Source organism: Hyperolius riggenbachi, chromosome 11 (assembly GCF_040937935.1).
Source record: "Hyperolius riggenbachi isolate aHypRig1 chromosome 11, aHypRig1.pri, whole genome shotgun sequence".
NCBI lineage: Eukaryota > Metazoa > Chordata > Amphibia > Anura > Hyperoliidae > Hyperolius > Hyperolius riggenbachi.
Window position 1 is genome coordinate 123,281,804 of NC_090656.1, and position 21,575 is coordinate 123,303,378.

The following is a 21,575-nucleotide window of genomic DNA, read 5'->3' on the forward strand; positions in this document are numbered from 1 at the left end:
TTACAAAAAATAAAATTACTGCAAAAAAGGATATCAATTTTCTCAAGCCAACATACAGTGGCTTGCAAAAGTATTCGCCCCCTTGAAGTTTTCCACATTTTGTCACATTACTGCCACAAATATGAATCAATTTCATTGGAATTCCACGTGAAAGACCAATACAAAGTGGTGTACACGTGAGAAGTAGTGGTGCTCAGCAGAGCTCGAATATTCGAGTAGCTCGAATATTCGAGCTCTTTTCCAGCTATTCGAGCTCGGTATTCGAGCTCCAAATAGCTGTAGCTATTCGAATGGGCTATTCGAGTACACTCGAATAGCCCATTCACTATTCGAGCTATTCGAGCAAACGGCGCTATTCGAGCTCGGTACCGAGCTCGAATAGCGTCATAGCCCAGATTGATGTCCTTAGAGCCAATCAGAGGGCTCCCAGGCCCTCTGACGGCAGCCAATCACAGAGGGGGACCCTGGCCAGCCCCTACCCTATAAATAGCGGCCGCCATGTTAGGTTTCTCCGTGCTTGCCTGAGACTTGTACAGAGAGAGAGTTGCTCCTTTGTGCTTTGGCTTAGCAAGAGCTCTATTGTGGTCATTTACCTAGCGTTTTTGCTCACATACTCCTCCTATACACACCTATATTGTTGTTAGTTAGTTAGACATTGTATTTTAGTTAGTAGCTTTTGTGTTACATAGAGACAGGCCAGCTGCTGCAGGCTTACAGCTTTAGGCCTCAGGGCCTTGCCTGTGTGGGCAGCTGTCCTCCTGTCCTCTGTTTATTTCTCTCTATTCTATACCAGTATTTCTGCTGTCCTTTACTACTGATTGTATTAGTATTGTAGTTATATACTGTAACTGTACTAGGACACTCACTGTCACTGTTCATAGGCTACTAGCTGCTCCTGCGTGTGTGCACTCACTTTCTGTGTACACACTACACACACTCTATTTCCTTCTGATAACTGATTGATTATTGTAATTAGTTAGTTGTACTTACTGTTACTACTTACTGTACTAGGAATCTAGATGTAAAAGGAGCGCTCCATAGTGCATTACTGTGTAAAAGTTTTTTATTCGCAAGATAAAAATATATACTCACAAGATGCAAGTCAGTATGCGCTTATCAACAGATCACCACCGTTCAAACTCCCCTTGGCGGATCGTCCTTCCGCCTCTGTGGCCAGCAGTGCGTACTCCGATCGGACGGTGCTCGTCTCGCAAGGGAAGTCCGAAGCATTGTGGCCAGCTTTTTTATTTATAGTTATCCTGCAAAGCCTTTCTTCTCCCTCCCCCGCCGTAGATCTTACCATTATGACTTTTGTAATGCATATACGCATCCATTTTCTCACACCGCCGCCGCCGTTACCTAGGCGATGGCTGTGTGTATAAGAGGCGTGCCAATGCCTAGAGCGTCATCTGACGAAGGCGCTGAAGCGCCGAAACGCGTAATGACGCTGTAGGCACGCCAGGACCAAACCCCGCCCACCCCCTTGCGAGACGAGCACCGTCCGATCGGAGTACGCACTGCTGGCCACAGAGGCGGAAGGACGATCCGCCAAGGGGAGTTTGAACGGTGGTGATCTGTTGATAAGCGCATACTGACTTGCATCTTGTGAGTATATATTTTTATCTTGCGAATAAAAAACTTTTACACAGTAATGCACTATGGAGCGCTCCTTTTACATCTAGATTGCTGCATATTCCCAAACGACATTCATTTCTGTGATTTAACAAGTTGTTGGAAGGAGCTACACTCAGTGGGCTAGCGCGAGGACTTTTTTGCTGCTGTTTACTGTACTAGGAGTCTAGGACACTCAGTCACTGTTCATAGGCTACTAGCTCCTGCGTGTGTGCACTCACTGTCTGTGTACACACTACACACACTCTATTTCCTTCTGATAACTGATTGATTATTGTAATTAGTTAGTTGTTTGTACTTACTGTTACTACTTACTCTTACTGTACTAGGAGTCTAGGACACTCAGTCACTGTTCATAGGCTACTAGCTCCTGCGTGTGTGCACTCACTGTCTGTGTACACACACTACACACACTCTATTTCCTTCTGATAACTGATTGCTTATTGTAATTAGTTAGTTGTACTTACTGTTACTACTTACTCTTACTGTACTAGGAGTCTAGGACACTCAGTCACTGTTCATAGGCTACTAGCTCCTGCGTGTGTGCACTCACTGTCTGTGTACACACACTACACACACTCTATTTCCTTCTGATAACTGATTGCTTATTGTAATTAGTTAGTTGTACTTACTGTTACTACTTACTCTTACTGTACTAGGAGTCTAGGACACTCAGTCACTGTTCATAGGCTACTAGCTCCTGCGTGTGTGCACTCACTGTCTGTGTACACACACTACACACAGTCACACACTCTATTTCCTTCTGATAACTGATTGATTATTGTAATTAGTTAGTTGTACTTACTGTTACTACTTACTCTTACTGTACTAGGAGTCTAGGACACTCAGTCACTGTTCATAGGCTACTAGCTCCTGCGTGTGTGCACTCACTGTCTGTGTACACACACTACACACACCCTATTTCCTTCTGATAACTGATTGCTTATTGTAATTAGTTAGTTGTACTTACTGTTACTACTTACTCTTACTGTACTAGGAGTCTAGGACACTCAGTCACTGTTCATAGGCTACTAGCTCCTGCGTGTGTGCACTCACTGTCTGTGTACACACACTACACACACTCTATTTCCTTCTGATAACTGATTGATTATTGTAATTAGTTAGTTGTTTGTACTTACTCTTACTGTACTAGGAGTCTAGGACACTCAGTCACTGTTCATAGGCTACTAGCTCCTGCGTGTGTGCACTCACTGTCTGTGTACACACACTACACACAGTCACACACTCTATTTCCTTCTGATAACTGATTGATTATTGTAATTAGTTAGTTGTACTTACTGTTACTACTTACTCTTACTGTACTAGGAGTCTAGGACACTCAGTCACTGTTCATAGGCTACTAGCTCCTGCGTGTGTGCACTCACTGTCTGTGTACACACACTACACACACTCTATTTCCTTCTGATAACTGATTGCTTATTGTAATTAGTTAGTTGTACTTACTGACTGTTACTACTTACTTACTTACTGTACTAGGGACACTCACTCAGTCACTGTTCATAGGCTAGCTCCTGCGCGTGTTTGCGCGTGCGTGCACTCACTGTCTGTAGTGTACACACACTAAATTTACTTGTGATTACTACTGATTATTGTAACTGCTAGTTGTACTTCCTGACTGTTACTACTTACTTACTGTACTAGGGACACTCACTCAGTCACCTCACCCACCAACCCACTCCATTAAAGTACCCCACTTTTCACCCGCCCTTTTAAAAAACTTTTGTCTATACGCCCAAAACATCGAAGATGTCTGGAAGTGGCAGCCAGCGCGGTTTGGGCAAGGGGAAGGGCAGCAAGGGAATCAGGAGGAGAGGGAGCAGCATTGTGGCAGGCCGCGGCCGCGCCACCATGCACAGTTCCGCAGCAGCAGCAGCAGCGTCAGTGGCTAACATTCCTCCCATAGCCACTGGCCGTGGACGCCTTGGGCGCCGCCCAGCAGGAGCATCTGCAACTCACGCTGCAGAGACACAGCAGCAGCAGCGTGTAGCACCTGCTCCGATTTTCCTCCAGCCGGGTCGGAAACGTCCCATTGAGGAAAAGCATGCAGACACTGTGGTGCAACTCATGACGGAGGATGAGCAGCCCGCCATCAGCTCTGCATCCGAGGCCTCCACCCTCACCACCACCCCTGTTCGCAGCAGCCGCCCAGCAGGGTCTGGGGAGGAGGCCAGTTCACCGTCACAAGTTGGCGACCTGTCACTCAGCAGTATTTTTACCCCAGGCACCATCAGGGTATTGTCTGCTGTTGTTGGCGATTTTGAGGAGGAGATGCTGATGGGCACTTTGGGGGATGAGGGATTGGACAGCAAGACTGTGGCGACAGTCAAGCAGCCCATCCATGCATCAGGAGAGGAGTTTGGGGGGTCATCATCCCAGCAGGACATGTTTCAGGAGGGGGAGGATGATGATGACCCGGTGACAGACAGAGACTGGGTGCCACCACCTCCAGGGGATGTCGTCCTCAGCAGCTCTGAGGAGGAGGAGGAGGATGCTCTTGTGGGCCTTGCAAGGAGGCGCATCATTGCAAGCATTGGCAGCAGTAGGCAGGTCCCACAGCCTGCTGGTGTCTCAGGCTCAGCAGCAGCAGCAGCAGCATCTGCCAGTACCACCACCAGCCGCACCCAAGCCCCCCCCCCAACCACCACAGGGAGACAGGCAGCAGCGCTTCCATGCCGTAGGGGGATGTTTCTGTCACCAATCTGGCGATATTTCACCATGCCCACTGTGTACAGCAAGTACGCCACTTGCAACCACTGTCAGCTGAAGTTGAGCAGAGGTGCAGACCCCTTAAAGTTCAGCACCAGCTCGCTCATCAACCACCTTGCTGCGAAACATTTCCACCAGCATGAGGAGTTCCAGAGGCTGAAGGCATCTGGTGCTGGCAGTGGCACCACACCCATCACTGCACAGCCTTCAGCAGCAGCAGCAACAGCAGCCACCCGCCCTCCTGCTCCTCCAGCAGCACCAGCAGGAGTGCGGAAATGCACTGCTCCTCCCCCCTCTGCAACTCCTGCCGCCGACACTGAGGCCTGTTCTGGCAGCCAGTCCTCAGTGGCCTCCTCCACTGTGTCTGCTGATTCCCGTGCCAGCAAAAGGCCACGCCAGAGCCTTTTGAGCGAGTCCTTCCAGGGGGTGGTTAGGGCTCTGCCTCCCAGCAGCCGTCGCGTGCGGCAGCTGAACGGCTTGCTGGCACGGGCCATGTGCTCCCAACTCCTGCCGTACACGCTCGTGCAGGAGGGGAGCGACATTCGTGCGCTGCTTGCTTGCGCAGCCCCAGACTGGCAGCTCCCCAGCAGACACTTTTTCTCCCGCAAGGCCATTCCTGCACTGCACCGCTTTGTGATGGCCAATGTGGAGCGAGGGCTGGAGCACGCGGTTGGTGAAAGGGTCCACGTCACCATGGACTCCTGGAGCAGCCGCTTCGGGACAGGCCGCTACCTGTCCTTCACTGTCCACTGGGTCAGCTTGGTGGAAGAGGGTGAGGATGGGAGAGCAGCAGCGGGCACAGCAGCAGCAGCAACACAGTGGGTGGTGCCACCCCGCAGGGTCAGGGGAACTGCAGCAGGTTCCTCCGATCCTCTGCCATCCTCCGGCACACCTGGCCAAACCCCCCGCCTCAGCAGCAGCGTGAAGGCCCGCCACTGCCAAGCGCTGCTGCACTTGGTCAGCCTTGGGAAGACCAAGCTGACGGCAACCCATGTGTTGGCCAAACTCCAGGAGCAGGAGAGGATTTGGCTGACCCCCAGAGGCCTCAGAGTCGGAGAGGTGGTGGCCAACAATGGGGCCAATCTGGTTGCCGCAATAGACAGGGGAAACCTGACCCACATCCCCTGTCTTGCCCACGTGCTGAACCTGGTGGTGCAGAAGTTCTTGCGCACCTACCAGGGGATGGGCGAACTGCTGGAAATGGCAAGGAACGTTGTGCGTCACTTCCGGCGCTCGGCTGCAGCCTGTGCGAGCCTGGAAGATGTGCAAAAGGAGCTGGATCTGCCACGCCATCAGCTGATCCTTGACGTTCCGACTCGCTGGAACTCCACCCTGGCGATGTTGGAGCGTCTGGTTGAACAGAAGCACGCTGTCAACCAGTACCTTGCCCTGGCCACTGTTTCCGCCGCTCAGAGAAGGGACAAGACCAGCAACATCCCGTCCATCGTCCCCGATGATGACTGGAGGCACATGCAGCAGGTGTGCTTAGTGCTGGCTCCCTTTCTGCAGGCCACTAACATGGTGAGCAGGGACCATGCTATGGTCTGCGAGTGGGTGCCCCTGGTTTGTCTGCTGAACAGGGCCCTCGATGCTTTGCTGGAACAGGGAGCGGCAGCCTTGGACCAGCAGGAGCGGCAAGCAGCTGCACAGTCCACCTCTGAGGGGGAGGAGGAGGAGGACTTGGTGGAGGTCCCTGACCTTGCTGCTGATGAGGGGGAGCAGCACAGTGCAGCTGAGTTGGTGCGGGGGTGGAGAGAGGATGAGGCTGACGAGGCAGAGGAGGAGGATGAGGACAGCAGCACTGCCGTCGATGTGCCAGCAGACGTGGCCCGCCTCTTCCCAATGGCAGCGCACATGCTGACGTGCCTGCGCAGAGACCCCAGGGTGATCCAGATGAAGCAGAGGGAGGACATCTGGATCAGCATGATGTTGGACCCACGCCTCAAGGGGAAGTTGAGCCAGTTCCTGCCGCCTGCAGGAGGAGACCCAGCGCAACAAATAAGGAGCTTGCAGCAGGCCCTTGTTGAGCGCTTGGAGGAAGCCTTCCCCCAGCCTTCCACCCCCACTGTCCAGCAGCCAGCACAGAGGCAGCAGCAGGTGCCTGCATCCAGCAGCAAGCGCCCCACAGACCTGCTGTCTCTCAGCCACGAGCTCTACAGGACTGTAGAGGCTCCGGCAGCAGTGACTAGAGAGGAGGTGCTTGCAGCAGCATCCTCCACCGGTCACAGCCAGCGCCTGACCCGCATGGTGGCTGACTACATGGGGTCCTACAGCGGGCTTGACAGCGATGCCCCTGTTGATCCCATGGAGTATTGGGTCAAGCGCCTGGAGATCTGGAGCGAGCTGGCGCAGTACGCCCTGGAAGTGCTGTCCTGCCCCCCTTCCAGCGTGCTGTCCGAGCGCTGCTTCAGTGCAGCTGGTGGTGTGGTCACCGAGAAACGCTCACGTCTGTCTCACAAGTCTGTGGACAGACTGACGTTTCTCAAGATGAACCAGGCGTGGGTGGAAGGCGAGTTCCTGGCCCCTGTTGTCGGCGAGAGGGGGACATGAACTGGCTAAGAACCATCGTTAATGTGCCTTACCACCCTTTACCACCTCCTGGCTCCTGCTCACTAAGCCAGCCTGGTTCACTTTGACTATTACGTCGCCTGCAGCCACACATTTTACACCTACAGTGGGCTGCTGTGTACTGCCCTTCTGCTGTCTGTCTGTGTTTCCCACTGCCAGGGTACACAGATTTACCTTCTGCTGCCACTCTGCCACCAGCTATTACGTCAAACAATAGCTATATATCTGTGTAATTTGTTTTACAAACAAAACCAAAAAACCATTAAAAAAAAAAAAAGGTTTAATTTTTCTGAAGTGCCCGGGTTGAAAACTGTGTTGTCCCAGTTGTGTATTGGACACGATGTGGGCTGCACGATCGCTGTCTGGGACCTCCTGTTGTGTTCATTTACGGCCTGGTATCACCGCTAGGTACCAGGGCTATTATGTCACGCTGCCTACCTGCTGCCACACTCACACTACTCCTCCATTCCTCCTGCTGATGCTGCTGTCTGTCTGTGTTTCCCACTGCCAGGGTACACAGAATTAGCTTCTGCTGCCACTCTGCCACCAGCTATTACGTCAAACAATAGCTGCTCACATTACTCCTCCATTCCTCCTGCTGCTGCTGCTGTCTGTCTGTGTTTCCCAACGCCAGGGTACACAGATTTACCTTCTGCTGCCACTCTGCCACCAGCTATTACGTCAAAAAATAGCTATATCTGTGTAATTGGTTGTAAAACCAAAACTACAAAACCATTACAAAAAAAAAAGGTTTAATTTTTCTGAGGTGCCCGGGTTGAAAACTGTGTTGTCCCAATTGTGTAATGGACACGATGTGGGCTGCACGACCGCTGTCTGGGACCTCCTGTTGTGTTCATTTACGGCCTGGTATCACCGCTAGGTACCAGGGCTATTATGTCACGCTGCCTACCTGCTGCCACACTCACACTACTCCTCCATTCCTCCTGCTGATGCTGCTGTCTGTCTGTGTTTCCCACTGCCAGGGTACACAGAATTAGCTTCTGCTGCCACTCTGCCACCAGCTATTACGTCAAACAATAGCTGCTCACATTACTCCTCCATTCCTCCTGCTGCTGCTGCTGTCTGTCTGTGTTTCCCACTGCCAGGGTACACAGATTTACCTTCTGCTGCCACTCTGCCACCAGCTATTACGTCAAAAAATAGCTATATCTGTGTAATTTGTTGTAAAAACAAAACAAACCCCCCCCCCCCCAAAAAAAGGTTTAATTTTTCTGAGGTGCCCGGGTTGAAAACTGTGTTGTCCCAGTTGTGTATTGGACACAATGTGGGCTGCACGACCGCTGTCTGGGACCTCCTGCCTGCTGTGTTTTTTTACAGCCCTGGTATCACCGCTAGGTACCAGGGCTATTATGTCACGCTGCCTGCCTCATTGACTGCCTGCTGCCACACACTCATCCTCCTCCTCCTGCTGCTGAATTTACCTCCTGCTGTCTGTGTGTTTCCACTGCCAGGGAGCACATACATGGCGCTTCCAACATGCGTGCGCCACCAGCTATTTGTTACGCTCAAAAATAGCTGCATTTCTTTAAAAAAAAAAATTTGAAAAGAGAAATAAGTGAAGAAGAAGACGATATAGAAGAAGATGAAGAAGATGAAGAAGAAGAAGATGAAGAAGAAGAAGATGAAGATGATGAAGAAGATGAAGATGAAGAAGATGAAGAAGATGAAGAAGAAGAAGATGAAGAAGAAGAAGATGAAGAAGATGAAGAAGAAGAAGATGAAGAAGATGAAGAAGATGAAGAAGAAGATGAAGAAGATGAAGAAGAAGATGAAGAAGATGAAGAAGATGAAGAAGAAGATGAAGAAGATGAAGAAGAAGAAGATGAAGAAGATGAAGAAGAAGAAGAAGAAGAAGATGAAGAAGATGAAGAAGAAGAAGATGAATAAGAAGATGAAGAAGAAGATGAAGAAGATGAAGAAGATGAAGAAAAAGAAGATGAAGAAGAAGAAGATGATGATGAAGAAGATGAAAAAGATGAAGAAGAAGAAGAAGACAATATAAAAGAAGAAGAAGATATAGAAGAAGAAGATATAGAAGAAGAAGATATAGAAGAAGAAGAAGATATAGAAGATAAAGAAGAAGAAGAAGAAGAAGTATATACAGTACTGAACAAATTTCTGGACACAACTTCTCTTTTCAACTTTTTTTTTTTAAAGGAACATCCCCACATAATCACTTGCTGTTGTTACTTGGAAAAAAAGAGGTTTCTTGCATCATTCACCCTCAAAACAAGTGTTGGAAGCTATTTAAGGCCATTTCGAATAGTCAGCTCGAATAATGAGCTCGAATACCGACTCGAATAGTGAGCTCGAATTCCGAGGTCGAATCGAATAGTAAAAATTATTCGACTCGAATATTCGACTGACCTCGAATAATTTACTATTCGAATTCGACCTAACTCGAATTTTGAAAAGGGGTATTTGAGCATCACTGGTGAGAAGTGGAGCGGAAATCATTGATTGATCCAGATCTGGGTACCCAGATAGCCAGATCCGGATTGGATATCCAAATTCGGCCATTAAGATATCTGCGTGAACGCGGATATCCGGACGCATTATCCGCGGATATCCGGAGGAATTATCCGTGGATATCCGACCTATTCGGAAATCTGGATAGAAAAACCGGAAGTGCCCTTTAAATAGCTTTAATCCCCTTGGCGGTATGAAAAATACCGCCAGGGGGCAGCGCAGCAGTTTTTTTTAAATTTTTTTTTTAAATCATGTAGCGAGCCCAGGGCTCGCTACATGATAGCCGCTGCTCAGCGGCATCCCCCCAGCCCCGCCGATCGCCTCCGGCGATAGGCGATCAGGAAATCCCGTTCAAAGAACGGGATTTCCTGGAGGGCTTCCCCCGTCGCCATGGCGACGGGGCGGGATGACGTCACCGACGTCAGCGACGTCGGGACGTCATTGGGAGACCCGATCCACCCCTTGGCGCTGCCTGGCACTGATTGGCCAGGCAGCGCAGGGGTCTGGGGGGGGGGGGCGCGCCGCACCGGATAGTGGCGATCGGGTGCGCGGCGGCGGCGATCGGGGTCTGAGCGGCACCCTCCGGCGGCTTACCCCGTGTCCAGCATGGGGTTACCGCTAAGGAGGTTAAAAGGCGTTTTTAGGATAAATGAAGCATGTCGCATCATTATTTTGCAAAGGGGAACACTAATTGATGATGAATTCAAAGGGAAAAAACAAGGCTCCAGGAGCAGCTCACCATAGCCATAAAACACTTAACTTTTAATGAGATCCATTTAAAAATGCTGACATGCAATCATTACAGTAATAATTATAATACTTATCAGACACATGCGAAGTAAGAGGTGCGGAGGAGAGTGGGGACTTCAAATCCCCCCCCCCAAAAAAAATGGCTGCCAATTAACATTAGGCCTAGATTCCAGACAGCGGTCGTGCAGCCCACATTGTGTCCAAAGTCCAATCGCACAACTGGGACATGACAGTTTTTAGCCAAAACACCTCCAAAAAATTAAAAAATTATGCAGCAATTGTGTTTTGGGTTAAATATAGGTGGTATCAGTGGCCTGTGGAACCCTGGCCTGGCGGTGGGAGCTGCACAGGCAGCAGGAGCAGGGCAATGCAGCAGCAGCAGGTGTAACGTGTGCCAGGAGCATGCCGGATGTGGCACGTGGCACTTGCCAAGTGTCACGTGGCACTTGTCACGTGGCACTTACCACTTGTCACGTGGCACTTGCCAAGTGTCACGTGGCACTTGGCAAGTGCCACGTGACAAGTGGCAAGTGCCACGTGACACTTGGCAAGTGCCAAGTGCCACGTCCGGCATGCTCCTGGCACACGTTACACCTGCTGCTGCTGCTGCATTGCCCTGCTCCTGCTGCCTGTGCAGCTCCCACTGCCATGCCAGGGTGCCACAGGCCACTGATACCACCTATATTTAACCCAAAACACAATTGTTGCATAATTTTTTGGAGGTGTCTTGGCTAAAAACTGTCATGTCCCAGTTGTGCGATTGGACTTTGGACACAATGTGGGCTGCATGATCGCTGTCTGGAACCTAGGCCTAATGTTAATTGGCAGCCATTTTTTTTGGGGGGGGGGGCGGGGATTTGAAGTCCCCACTCTTCTCCGCACCTCATACTTCGCATGTGTCTGATAAGTATTATAATTATTACTGTAATTATTGCATGTCAGCATTTTTAAATGGATCTCATTAAAAGTTAAGTGTTTTATGGCTATGGTGAGCTGCTCCTGGAGCCTCGTTTTATCCCTTTGAATTCATCATCAATTAGTGTTCCCTTTTGCAAAATAATGATGCTACATGCTTCATTTATCCTAAAACGCCTTTTAAAGCTATGTAAAGGGCACTTCCGTTTTTTCTATTCAGATTTCCGAATAGGTCGGATATCCACGGATAATTCGTCCGGATATCCGCGTTCATGCAGATATCTTATATCCAAGTGTCACTTGGCACGTGGCACTTGCCAAGGGTCACGTGGCACTTGCCAAGGGTCACGTGGCACTTGCCAAGGGTCACGTGGCACTTGCCAAGGGTCACGTGGCACTTGCCAAGGGTCACGTGGCACTTGCCAAGGGTCACGTGGCACTTGCCAAGGGTCACATTGCACTTGGCACGTGTCACGGGGCACTTGCCAAGTGTCACGTGGCACTTGCCAAGTGTCACGTGTCATGTGGCACTTGTCACGTACCACTTGCCAAGTGTCATGTGACACTTGCCAGTGCCACATGTCACGTGGCACTTGTCACATGGCACATGCCAAGTGTCATGTGGCACTTGCCAAGTGTCACGTGGCACTTGCCAAGTGTCACGTGGCACTTGCCAAGTGTCACGTGGCACTTGCCACTTGTCACATGGCAAGTGCTACGTGACATGTGCCAAGTGCCACGTGACCCTTGGCAAGGACACATGCAAGTGCCACGTGACACTTGCAAAGTGCCACGTGCCACTTGGCAAGTGCCACGTGCCAAGTGCCACGCGACACTTGGCAAGTGCCACATGACAAGTGCCATGTGACACGTGGCACTGGCAAGTGCCGAGTGACAGTCAGACAGAAGAGGAGAAGACACTAGTGCACAATAACACATTAATGCTTTAACAATAGTGTAGTGATAGTGAAGGGGTTAATCACTGAGCTTATCACTGTGTAAAGCCCTAGGCCCAGCACTACTGCAGCTGTGCAGCACACACTAAAGGCCCATACACACGTCGGATTTTTGCGAACGACCCGTCGTTTGAACGTTCCGTCGTTCAGTTGTTCGCACGTCAAATCCGACGTGTGTACAGACTATCGTTCGGGTGATAAGACTGGTTTCCCGTACACACGTCTGATTCCGCGTGCGAGCGACTGAACGACGGGACATTCAAACGACCCGTCGTTCAGAAAAATCCGACGTGTGTATGGGCCTTAACTGTCACACTATGAGAAATCAATCAAGCTAATTAATGATTACTATAGAGTAGTGAATGAGGTTAATCAATAAACAGCTTTAGGTTTATAACTGTGTACAGGCAGCCCTTGCTAGGCCACCAGTACTGGAGCATGTCTCTCAGGAAGCATTCAGCAAGCCAGGACGATCTGTCTCATCATGGCAGCCCTCCTTATTATACAAGGTGGGCTGGCCAGTGTTCCTTTCTGTAATTGGGTGTCAGGGCTTAGGCTGGGAGGCCTCTGATTGGCTCAATGAGGTCAGGTGGGGCTGGCCAGGGTTCCCTTCTGTGATTGGTTGCTAGGGCTTCTGATGGGAGCCCTCTGATTGGCTCCAGGATGTCATCACCTTAGTTACAGTATTTCGGATCCGGATATCCGCGGATAAGGTGGCCAAATATCTGCAGATAGCTATCTGGATTTCTATAGAAATCCGGAATCTTGAATCTTATCCAGATAGCGTAAAAATGGTCGGATATCGGGCTTACCCGGATATCCGGAATCCGGATGAGCATCCCTGAGTAGGAGACTATAAATGTAAAGACTGTGTTACATGTAAACAAAAGTAAATCTCTTACCCTGTTTTGCATTCTTCCTTCATATAAAGTGCGTGTCAACACAATCTCATCAGATTTATAATAGATCAATATAGACTGTGGACAGGACAGGCCATCGTGAGCATTACAGAAATAGTTGTCAACAAGGACTCGGAAGTTGTCATACTTTGGAGTGATTTCCTGCACAAGAACATATGTACAGTTGTCCAGGAAGGTATAGTAAACTCCATCAAAGGTTATGTAATGCGGATCACCCCATCCACTGCAGACACCTGTTAAAAAGCAATATAATTCAGTATTTCCTGTGTTGTTTCCTGATAGAAATAATCTTTTTTTTTCTTACTCATTACCAAGTTAAACTGGTTTCGGACCTACGCAGTATGAATCTATGCAGGTGGTGCTGCCGCTCTGACTGGATGTAGATTCAACATCCTGTTGAATTGCGCGTCTCCGCTGTTACCGCCAATACCGCCGATCTCGCCACTCTGAACCAGCTGCAATTCGCTTGCTATGCCGTCTATAAGATGGCAGAGCTCTGTAAGGTCAGGAGCTGTTATCATTGGCTCCTGACCACGTGCTCACGGAGAGCCAATGACATTAGCTCCCATTGATAGACAACGCCAGGAGCCAATAAAAGCGGCTCCTAACCTGCTGTCAGCATTCTGCCGTCATAGAGACGGCAGAGAGAGGAGCCTGCGGCGATGGGGCAGTGTCATGACCGGCAAGATCGGTGGGTATGTGCGGCAGATTCAGCGGGAGGCGGCGTTTAATTGTACTAGCAGTCTCTGGTCCTTAACCTCCCTGCCGGTTATCCCGAGCTCAGCTCGGGGTAACCTGCCGCGGAGGATTCCTCAGGCCCTGCTGGGCCGATTTGCATAATTTTTTTTTTGTTACACCCAGCTAGCACTTTGCTAGCTGCGTGTAACTTAAGATCACCGCCGCTCCGCGCCGATTCGCCGCAACCCGCCGCATCAGAGGGTGCCCCCCCCCCCCGAGACCCGTGCGCTGCCTGGCCAATCAGTGCCAGGCAGCGTCGAGGGGTGGTTCGGGACTCCCTCTGACGTCACGACGTCGATGACGTCGGTGACGTCATCGCGCCCGTCGCCATGGCGACGGGGGAAGCCCTCCTGGGTATATGCCCTGGCGGCGATCGGCGCATTCGGGGGGACGCCGCAGAGAGGGGGGAAGCATGTAGCTAGCGCTAGGCTAGCTACATGCTAACAAAAAAAAAATACTGCCAAAAAACACCCTCCCTGCCGTGCGCAGCAATTTTTTATAACGGCAGGGAGGTTAAGGGGGCAAAGACTGCTGGTATGGAAGTGGTTAAGACACACATGATTATAACCAGCCAATCAGAGATTTGCATGCATGGTTATGAAGAGGCCTCTCTGCACAGCTGTAGGTATACATCAGTGATTATCTACTGGCAGTTATAAACATGTTACATCAGCTGCTTGTTTTACCTTATAATAGGATCTCTTCTATAACAGACTGATCATCACTATTAGTAGAATAATGTGTAAAAAAAAGCAAAAACAAACAAACAAACAACTATTTAACCTTTTGGGGACCGACGTAGTTTGAATCTACGTCTACCAGGTAATGCTGCTTCCCTGACTGGACGTTGATTCAAGGTCCGCGCTAACGAACCATCCCAATGCGATCGTGTGCACCAGAGATGGGAGATTAAGCTGTTATATGACAGCTGACATCTCCCCTCAGTATGGCTGCTGATCACGTGATCACTATGATTGCCGGTGGCCAATAGTGATCACTTACAGAGCTGCAGCGGTAGGGGGGGGGAGAAGAGGATCCACTCACCTTCCTGCCATTCCCCCGATGATCCGCTCTCTCCTCCGCTCTGGCCGGCATCCCTGCTGTATTGACACTAAGTGCCAGGTCCCGTCATCAAACTGCGACCTGTCAGTACGAGCCGGAAAGCCAGCGAGAGTTTACAGCTGCTCATCGCTGGAGCGTGGGAGGGGAGTAAAGGCTGCCAGCAATACAGGGGACACCTGGCCACCCAGGGGGGACCATACCTACATACCCACAGTAGGGATTCGGCTACCTGACCCCACCAAACGCGCCCCCCTGCATGTAAAATGCCTGGTCATTAGGCCTAGGTTCCAGACAGCGTCGTGCAGCCCACATTGTGTCCAAAGTCCAACCGCACAACTGGGACATGACAGTTTTCAGCCAAGACACCTCCAAAAAATTATGCAGCAATTGTGTTTTCGGTTAAATATAGGTGGTATCAGTGGCCTGTGGCACCCTGGCCTAGTGGTGGTGGGAGCTGCACAGGCAGCAGGAGCAGGGCAATGCAGCAGCAGCAGGTGTAACGTGTGCCAGGAGCATGCCGGACATGGCACGTGACACTTGCTAAGTGGCACTTGCCACGTGTCACCTGGCACTTGGCACGTGCCACATGGCACTTGGCACATGTCACGTGGCACTTGCCAAGTGTCACGTGTCACGTCACCTCCGCTCCGCCCACTGCCTCTGCCCGTCCAGCGTCTTCAAATACTTTCAGGGATAGCGCAGTCCACTCTTACAGGAGCATCTGGATACGCCCTACGGCTTAGCCAGTAAGTGCTCCACATCCCACACCCAAATCCCCCTTCCCACCCAACACTTGCCCCTTATCCCTATAGGCAGACCCCGTCCTTTTATACAGTTCTTTTATTCCACGCTACCATGGGCCTCTACATGTTATTTTAACAGCCTTGACCTCAGCTCCTACCACCTAGGGCAAATTTTAATACCTTACCACAGGTCTATTTTATGTCTGCTGTACACCTTAGAGGTGTTTTACTAGCACACCATAGTTAAGTGAATAACCAGTCATAATATCCCACATTAATTCATACTACACAGCAACATTAACTATATCTCCCGGTTCAAAAACACAGGAACCATAAGCCAGTAATGTTCTGTGACGTTCATTTTGCCATTATGATGTCAATTGTTTTCATGATTTTAGTATTATAAGATTGTAGATTGTTTGTACTTAGAGCCATTATGGCGTCATTACATTCAGTGCCACTATGGTACTTTGTATACATTTATTCCAGACCATGTAAAAACAAACACATAAAATTCCTCATTACCGCTGGGCTCATCAGCCCGATAAGCACCATATTCATTGGAACTACGTAAGTGCGCTGGATAAGCGCAGGATGAATATTATTGAAAATAACAAGTTGCGCTATGAGGAATTTTATTTGTTTGTTTTTACATGGTCTGGAATAAATTTTTACTACTTGATGGAAACGAATCCTGTACAGTCATTGGGTGACAACAAACGCTAGATCCACCTGGATGTGAGGTGGCTAGAATCCGGTGAGCAGACAATATTGCTTGAGAACCGGGAGTGTTTTCATACACTGTTTTCAGTTCACGTGTGCATCACTTTTGTCACTGGGGAAGTGTGGTTACTTGTTTAAACTGCAGTAATGGACTATGTGCAATATGTTTACATCTTGCAGATTTAAAGAATCATAGAAGAGGAGCGCTGTCATTCATCAATTTATATGTGACCTTTTTGGACTTGTGATAGCGAACACTCTAGTTGGTTGTGTATTTGGAGGAATCGATTATCTATAGGGCTTAGGGCAGGCACAGTTTGTATGTCCAAAATATGGTACTTTGTATGTTTTTTATTATTTCATCATCTATGATCTTATTGCATTGGTTGTTCTTATCTGGAGTACTAAATTGATTAAATTTAATATTTTATACTGTACAAAGTGGTTGTGCTTTTTGTAGGGAGGCAAGTCCACCAATGCCACCCATGTTTTAATTTGGTTTTAAATTGGTATGATTTTTACTCTGTTGGCGCCTCTGTATTCCTTTTGTTATTGCATAACGTTTGTATGTATATTTGATTGTACCTTTTGTATTCTGAGCGTCATTCCTTGTCTTGTTTTAAGGCACACATTTGACCTGAGGAAGCGGCTTATGCCGAGAAACGCGTTGTCACTGTGCTGTTCGCAATTAATAAATGAAATTATATTCAATCCTTTACCAAAATATCATTTACCGTATATACTCGCAAGCAAGCTGAATTTTTGAGGGGTCGGCTTGCTTGCGAGTCAATATATAGAAATCCCCCCCGCGCTCCCCCCACGGCCGCCGCTGCTATTACCTAAGCTCGGCGCCGCTTCTATTCCCCTGTCCTGCTCCTCGTAGTAACTAATTCACAGCAGCATGCCCCACGGCGGCTGCTGTGATGAGGGAGGAAGCCGTAAAGAGAGAGGCTTCCTGTAGCGGTGATGTGTATCGCCGTTACTTTGGGAACCATGCTCTCTCTACGGCTCCCTCCCTCATCACAGTAGCCGCCGTGGGGCACGCTGCTGTGAATTAGTTACTACGAGGAGCAGGACAGGGGAATAGAAGTGGCGCCGAGCTAAGCGGCGGCCGGCCGTGGGGGGAGCAGGGGGTGCACTACCTACCTATACTGGGCACTATACTAGCTATACTGGGCACTATGCTAGCTATACTGGGGCACTACCTACCCATACTGGGCACTATACTAGCTGTACTGGGCACTATACTAGCTATACTAGGGCACTACCTACCCATACTGGGCACTATACTAGCTATACTGGGCACTATACTAGCTATATTGGGGCACTACCTACCCATACTGCGCACTATACTAGCTATACTAGGCACTATACTAGCTATACTGGGGCACTACCTACCCATACTGGGCACTATACTAGCTATACTGGGCACGATACTAGCTATACTGGGCACTATACTAGCTATACTGGGGCACTACCTACCCATACTGGGCACTATACTAGCTGTACTGGGCACTATACTAGCTATACTGGGGCACTACCTACCCATACTGGGCACTATACTAGCTATACTGGGCACTATACTAGCTATATTGGGGCACTACCAACCCATACTGGGCACTATACTAGCTATACTGGGCACTATACTAGCTATACTGGGGCACTACCTACCCATACTGAGCACTTTACTAGCTATACTGGGCATGATACTAGCTATACTGGGCACTATACTAGCTATACTGGGCACTTTACTAGCTATACTGGTCACTATACTAGCTATACTGGGCACTACCTACCCATACTGGGCACTATACTACCTATACTGGGCACAATACTAGCTATACTGCGCACTATACTAGCTATACTGGGCACTATACTAGCTATATTGGGGCACTACCTACCCATACTGGGCACTATACTAGCTATACCGGGACACACTGGGGGGATCACACGGACAGCATTTCCTACCCTCAACTTATATGGGGGTCAATCATTTTTTACTTTTTTTTCTTTTTCAGGTAAAAATTGGGGGGTCGGCTTATATGCGGGTCGGCTTGCTTGCGAGTATATACGGTATTTTTTTTAAGAAAACTGTTTTACAGAATTATAATTCTATATATATTTTTTTAATTGGACGCCTCCTACCATCTAAATTTACCTGATAGCGACATGTTTCCCAGCGATCAGTGTTGATGAAGCCAAGGTCACGTGGCAAACTAATTTATTTATTTTTGTATTGAATTCAATACAGTAACCTGCGGAGGATTCTGAAGACGGATGGGAACCGCATGGTGGGTGACACAGAACAGGTAATATATAATATGCACACATGGGGGGTATATTTAGACACTGGAGCAGTGGTGAGGCGGCGGGCTGCGCTGATTCCCAAGAGATTTCATGCTGAAATCCATCTGCATTCTGCAATTGGCCCGCGGTGTATGGGCAGCCAATAGATCTTTCTCTAATGAAATTCGATCAGAGAAAGATTTGTCTCTTGGTCCAATCTGCCCATCATCGCTAGATGTATGGCCATCTTTACATTTGTTTTATAACAGGTTGAGCAGCTGCAGCTCTGAAGTGTAAATAATCAGAGATTTATTTTGGGGCGTCATTTTCAAATAGTTTTGATTTAATTCTATGTTTCAAGCTTTTATTATACTCAAAATGTATACTAGACTCTTGCTTGACGCATTTTGGTAAGTTACAGGAAAAAAAGGTCATGAAAATTAACTGAAAAACTTTTTGCACAGAAATCCAGAAAAAATTGAACGCTGAGGAGGTTAAAGGTGTGTGTGCTAGCCTTTATAAAGAGTGGCTAAGCTATTCTACAAAAATATACAGCCTGGCACTTTGGCAGTTGTACATAGGTGCTCAGAGCTTCATTTAGACATTAAGGTGGCAAGATATTGTACCTGAGGAAGAGGGACATTGCCCGCAAAATGCATTTTACATTCTTTTACTATGCTAACAAAATTTGCAGCTCACTTCCAGTGGTGGACAAGTGGTTACAGGCAGCACCCAACCATCTAAATGCGACGTGCTATTGGTCGTTGTCCCTCTCTCTCCAGGAACAGCAAGCAGGAACTCCAAGAGAAGAGACCCAGCACCGTCTTCAAGTGTATTATAAGCTCTTTTATTTATTTAAAGCATCAAAAAGACAAAAAGGGCAAGTCTGTGCGACGTTTCGAGAGGCGACTCCTCTCTTTCTCAAGCTGACAAGGACTCTGAATACATGAAATACAATCAGCCTTAAATAGTCCTTGCTCCACTAGGGAGCCAATCAAAATGGTCTGGACGCCCTGTCATCAACCAATTAGGTTAAGTTCCTGCTTGCAGGCCCTCCCATCTGGTGGAGGACCTGATGGGGAACTGCATCTATTTATACACTCCAATCATTTTAAAATGACCGCTAGAGGGCCGACCAATGAGGGTAGAGCATGTTCTGAATGGAAAAAACGTCATTCAACTGTCACGCGAAAATCCGCATGTGGTTGCGTTCAATGCGTATGCGGATTTCCGCGTGGTCATAGTATTGGAATATGGTTTTTACGCGTACGTTTTTACGCATACGCATTGAACGCAACCACATGCGGATTTTCAATGCGGATTTCCGCGTGACGGTTGAATGACGTTTTTTCCATTCAGAACATGCTCTACCCTCATTGGTCGGCCCTCTAGTGGCCATTTTAAAATGATTGGAGTGTATAAATAGATGTAGTTCCCCATCAGGTCCTCCACCAGATGGGAGGGCCTGCAAGCAGGAACTTAACCTAATTGGTTGATGACAGGGCGTCCAGACTAGTGTTGGGCGAACAGTGTTCGCCACTGTCCGGGTTCTGCAGAACATCACCCTGTTCGGGTGATGTTCGAGTTCGGCCGAACACCTGACGGTGCTCGGCCAAACCGTTCGGCCACATGGCCGAACTAAGAGCGCATGGCCGAACGTTCCCCGAACGTTCGGCTAGCGCTGTGATTGGCCGAACGGGTCACATGGTTCGGGCCCGAACGCGCTCTGATTGGCCGAACGGTCACGTGGTTCGGGTAAATAAATACCCGAACCACGTCATATCTCCGCCATTTGTCTGTGGGTTTAGCTTTGGGTAGGCAGGCAGGGTAGTTCGCTCTCCAGCCACGCTAGCCAGGGTCCCCCCCAGTCATTGTGTGTCGCTGCTGGGAACAGTAGTACACCGCTCGCTCAGCCACACTATATATAGCATTGTTTACTGCCACTGTGTACCTCGCTCAGCCACGCTATATATATAGCATTGTGTTTTCTGACACTCTGTGTACACGGCTTAGCCTGACTAATATAGCATTGTGTGTACTGCCACTGTGCACCTCGCTCAGCCACGCTATATATAGCATTGTGTGTACTGCCACTGTGCACCTCGCTCAGCCACGCTATATATAGCATTGTGTGTACTGCCACTGTGCACCTCGCTCAGCCACGCTATATATATAGCATTGTGTTTTCTGACACTCTGTGTACATGGCTTAGCCTGACTAATATAGCATTGTGTGTACTGCCACTGTGCACCTCGCTCAGCCACGCTATATATAGCATTGTGTGTACTGCCACTGTGCACCTCGCTCAGCCACGCTATATATAGCATTGTGTGTACTGCCACTGTGCACCTCGCTCAGCCACGCTATATATAGCATTGTGTGTACTGCCACTGTGCACCTCGCTCAGCCACGCTATATATATAGCATTGTGTTTTCTGACACTCTGTGTACACGGCTTAGCCTGACTAATATAGCATTGTGTGTACTGCCACTGTGCACCTCGCTCAGCCACGCTATATATAGCATTGTGTGTACTGCCACTGTGCACCTCGCTCAGCCACGCTATATATAGCATTGTGTGTACTGCCACTGTGCACCTCGCTCAGCCACGCTATATATAGCATTGTGTGTACTGCCACTGTGCACCTCGCTCAGCCACGCTATATATATAGCATTGTGTTTTCTGACACTCTGTGTACACGGCTTAGCCTGACTAATATAGCATTGTGTGTACTGCCACTGTGCACCTCGCTCAGCCACGCTATATATAGCATTGTGTGTACTGCCACTGTGCACCTCGCTTAGCCACGCTATATATAGCATTGTGTGTACTGCCACTGTGCACCTCGCTCAGCCACGCTATATATAGCATTGTGTGTACTGCCACTGTGCACCTCGCTCAGCCACGCTATATATATAGCATTGTGTTTTCTGACACTCTGTGTACACGGCTTAGCCTGACTAATATAGCATTGTGTGTACTGCCACTGTGCACCTCGCTCAGCCACGCTATATATAGCATTGTGTGTACTGCCACTGTGCACCTCGCTCAGCCACGCTATATA

General features: G+C 49.0%; 1 protein-coding gene across 1 annotated transcript in view; it reads right to left on the reverse strand.

Annotated features, from left to right (window-relative positions):
* The window catches only part of LOC137537873 (mucin-2-like), a 198,946-nt gene that overhangs the window by 71,029 nt on the left and 106,342 nt on the right, over window positions 1-21,575 (reverse strand). Inside the window, exon 31 of the mRNA XM_068259820.1 lies at window positions 12,941-13,191. Within this exon, the coding sequence (XP_068115921.1) occupies window positions 12,941-13,191 (251 nt within the window). The remainder of the gene's footprint in view (window positions 1-12,940; window positions 13,192-21,575) is intronic.